Genomic DNA, 3,188 nt, shown 5'->3' on the forward strand with positions numbered 1-3,188 from the left:
GTGCAATTCCAGGGTGCTGTAACTCGTGCTCATGCTTTTGCAGATAGCTGCTCAAAGATACTTTTTTAGTACGCGACTAGGCATTCTCCTTTGACATTTGAAGATCTATTGTCAGCAGTTGATTTGGATGATGAGGAGAATGATACAATTATGGAGGGATGAATGGTGATGGTCGTTGGTCGTCTTAATGTGATTATGTTAATTTAATTCATCGAGGAAGACAGACACTGTTATGACAGGTTGAGTGAGAATGGTTAACTTAATGCAGAATGCCTAGTTAATTCCTCTGAGGAGAAAGGTGAATATTGTTATGGCAGGCTGAGTGCATAATGGTCATGCTAGTGCATTTGTTCCTCTGAATATGCTCACCAGTTTTTAATTTATATATTCTGTACACTAAGCAAACTAGCTTACATTATGCTTTGGGGAGCTCCGATGCAACATTTGTGCATCTCCGGTTGTGGCTGTCGGTTGTGCCTTCATGGAGGAGCTGTCTGCTAGTGAGAGCTCATTAATAAATTTCACTCCAAATAATGAATTGCACTCCAAATGCAGATCGTAATATGGTTCTTAGCATAGGGGTTGTTGTCCAATAACGAAGCTTCAGCTTTTGATTCTGATCTGAAAGAGCCGAAATGGCAGGATTTGCGAGGTGTGTTTTAATGGGTTTAATTGCAGTCCAGTTATTTTACGTTGGCATGGCGTGGACTGGCCAGATAAATGGCAGAGTCTACTGCGATGTGTGCGTTGATGGATCCATGGGACCCGAGGACTATTTTATAGAAGGAGCTGAGGTCGCGGTGCTCTGTCTGACTAAATCAGGAGAGGTGCTCAATTATCAGGCCTTTACAAACTCGAAAGGGACTTTCACAGTTGCAGAGACAATGCCTGAAAGCAATCGTTGGGAGATGTGCTTGGCCAGGCAAATTAGAGTGCCTTTATAGAGTTCTTCCAACATGCATGGTAACCTGTTTTCCACAGGCTTGGCTTTCCGAGGTCCCATAGTAGCTCCTCCACCAAATCCTTCGAACATACTTTCTGGGCCACCAAAACCTCCAAACATGCTATCGTGAAACCTTGAACCCCTTGTGCCCATTCCAAACCCACCCATACCCCCAAACGGGCTTGAATCACCAAAAAACTCAGCAAATATGTCTTCGGCATTTCTTGGATTAAACCTCACATTCGACCCACCTCCACCAGAGAAGGACGACGCCCCAGGTGGAGGAACCTGCCCCTTCAATCCCTCTTCTCCATATTGGTCATAAATTGCACGCTTTTGGGGATCGCTAAGAACCTATGATCAATAGAAATCGAAACTTTAAGCAACATTCTCACTGATTAATCGTGAATAATGGAAGAAGCAAGCTAATTCTCATGAAACGAAACTATGATACGGTCTAAATTTTTTTGCATCTAAATTACTCAAATCACAGATATTACAAAAACATTTAACTGAAATTGAAGCAGGTCGAGCGGGGCAGAGCGGCCCGGGGGTGGCGATTTGTGCATGTCTATATTCGTGGACACACTATTGAGATAAAGATATAAAGAATTTGTGGCCGGGCGGGGCGGGGCGGGGCGGGGCGATTTGTGCATGTCTATATTCGTGGACACACTATTGAGATAAAGATATAAAGAATTTGTGTTCCGAATACGGGGGTCGATTCCGGGAATCGACCCGCCGCCGGTCGGGCTGGGCGGGGCGGCCCTGGGGTGGCGAGCGCCACCCCCGGGCCGCCTCGGAACACAAATTCTTTATATCTTTATCTCAATAGTGTGTCCACGAATATAGACATGCACAAATCTGTCGTTTCCTAGGTTGATGGAAGTGACCTATTTTGTAAAGAAATGATGTGCTCACAAATGGCAGCATATCAAGATCAGTTCATGCATCTTTTTGAGATACACCACTAATGTATGTTTCTATCACGAAAATAAAATAAAGTTATATGATTTCATTTAGTTTGGTTGTTTAATTTGAATAAAAAATTTCATTAGTCTTAAAACTTTATTAAATTCAAGTTTCTCGAAGAAGAAAAAGCAGAGGAATTGAGTGACCAGCCAGACAGATGAACATAGGGTAGGGACGATCGTATTGCATGCACAATTACAAAGTCAAAAGGAATCGGGTTACGTCGAAGGGCGGACTTCAAAACTCAGAATCTCCGTGCAAATGGACTGGGCCACCCCGCATTTAAATGGACATTCGTGCTGCAGTCCGACATGGAAAATAAATTGGGCCTGTTTCTCGACATTCGGGAAATCAGAAAGTTGGTAGTATGGTTGGTCTCACAGCAAACATCTTTTTCAAACTCAAAGGCTACGTGGACTTTCGTTTTTAGTACACCATAGGTTTTATTTGCCTCACAAGTCATTCATTCTATGTCAACACTACTCGGTAAGAGGAAAGGATTCTACGTGAGGTATCCAAAGAAGTTTCACTGAAAGCCCCATGAGTCGGATTGAAAAGCTGGAAAAGCACAAAAATGATGGTTTAAACCATGGTTGGATTTTTTGGTGCGGTACACAGTGGCGTGACCAATTTTTTTTAAGCGGAGTGGGAGAACGACTGCCGCATCCCAACTTGGAGAAACATATATCTTATCTATTCAATATGTCAACCAGGCAGTTGATGGAACTTAACGGTTATGGTGGGGAGGGCTTTGAGGGCACCATCCTATCTGCAGCAACCCTGGAGATTTAGTGTTGTTAATACATGATCTAGGTTTCTTTTAGCATGGGTACTTAGTATAATAAAAAAGGACATACAAATATTTGTGTTTACTGGCTTAATTTGTGGAGAAACTCTTTAGGGTTACCCTACAAGAGTAAGTAATATACAAATTTTTCACAAATCAAAATTGAGGTGCATTTATTTATTTATTTTCAAAAAGATAAGATGCAATAAATATTTAGTACTATATTTTCTTTCTTTTATTAGGCCAAATGTGAAAAGATTTGAAAATTTATATTTTTCAATTATAACATGAGCATGAGGTTTTTAAAAAGTGGAATAAATAATTAATATTATGTGAAATATAGAAAATGCTATAAATGAGATGGAATTTGCATTGAATTGTAAACAATGATGTATGGTTGTTGTTTGAAATGCAAAGGACAAGAGGAGGAACTCCCACAAAAGAAAATGCACATGTCTATTTCACATTTGTAATTAATTTTTCAAA

General features: G+C 40.8%; 1 protein-coding gene across 1 annotated transcript; it reads right to left on the reverse strand.

Moving 5' to 3' along the window:
• Positions 1 to 838: 838 nt before the first annotated feature.
• On the reverse strand, positions 839 to 1,512 carry LOC149259785 (uncharacterized). Its single transcript, XM_089455185.1, has 2 exons — positions 1,444 to 1,512; positions 839 to 1,297 (listed from the first exon to the last, which is right to left on the reverse strand). The coding sequence occupies exons 1-2, from the start codon at positions 1,510 to 1,512 to the stop codon at positions 839 to 841; spliced, it is 528 nt and encodes a 175-aa protein (XP_089311311.1).
• Positions 1,513 to 3,188: the final 1,676 nt, after the last annotated feature.

This window comes from Pinus tabuliformis, chromosome 6 (genome assembly GCF_031772625.1).
Source record: "Pinus tabuliformis cultivar Carrire ecotype Pingquan chromosome 6, CPIR1, whole genome shotgun sequence".
In the NCBI taxonomy this organism is placed as follows: domain Eukaryota; kingdom Viridiplantae; phylum Streptophyta; class Pinopsida; order Pinales; family Pinaceae; genus Pinus; species Pinus tabuliformis.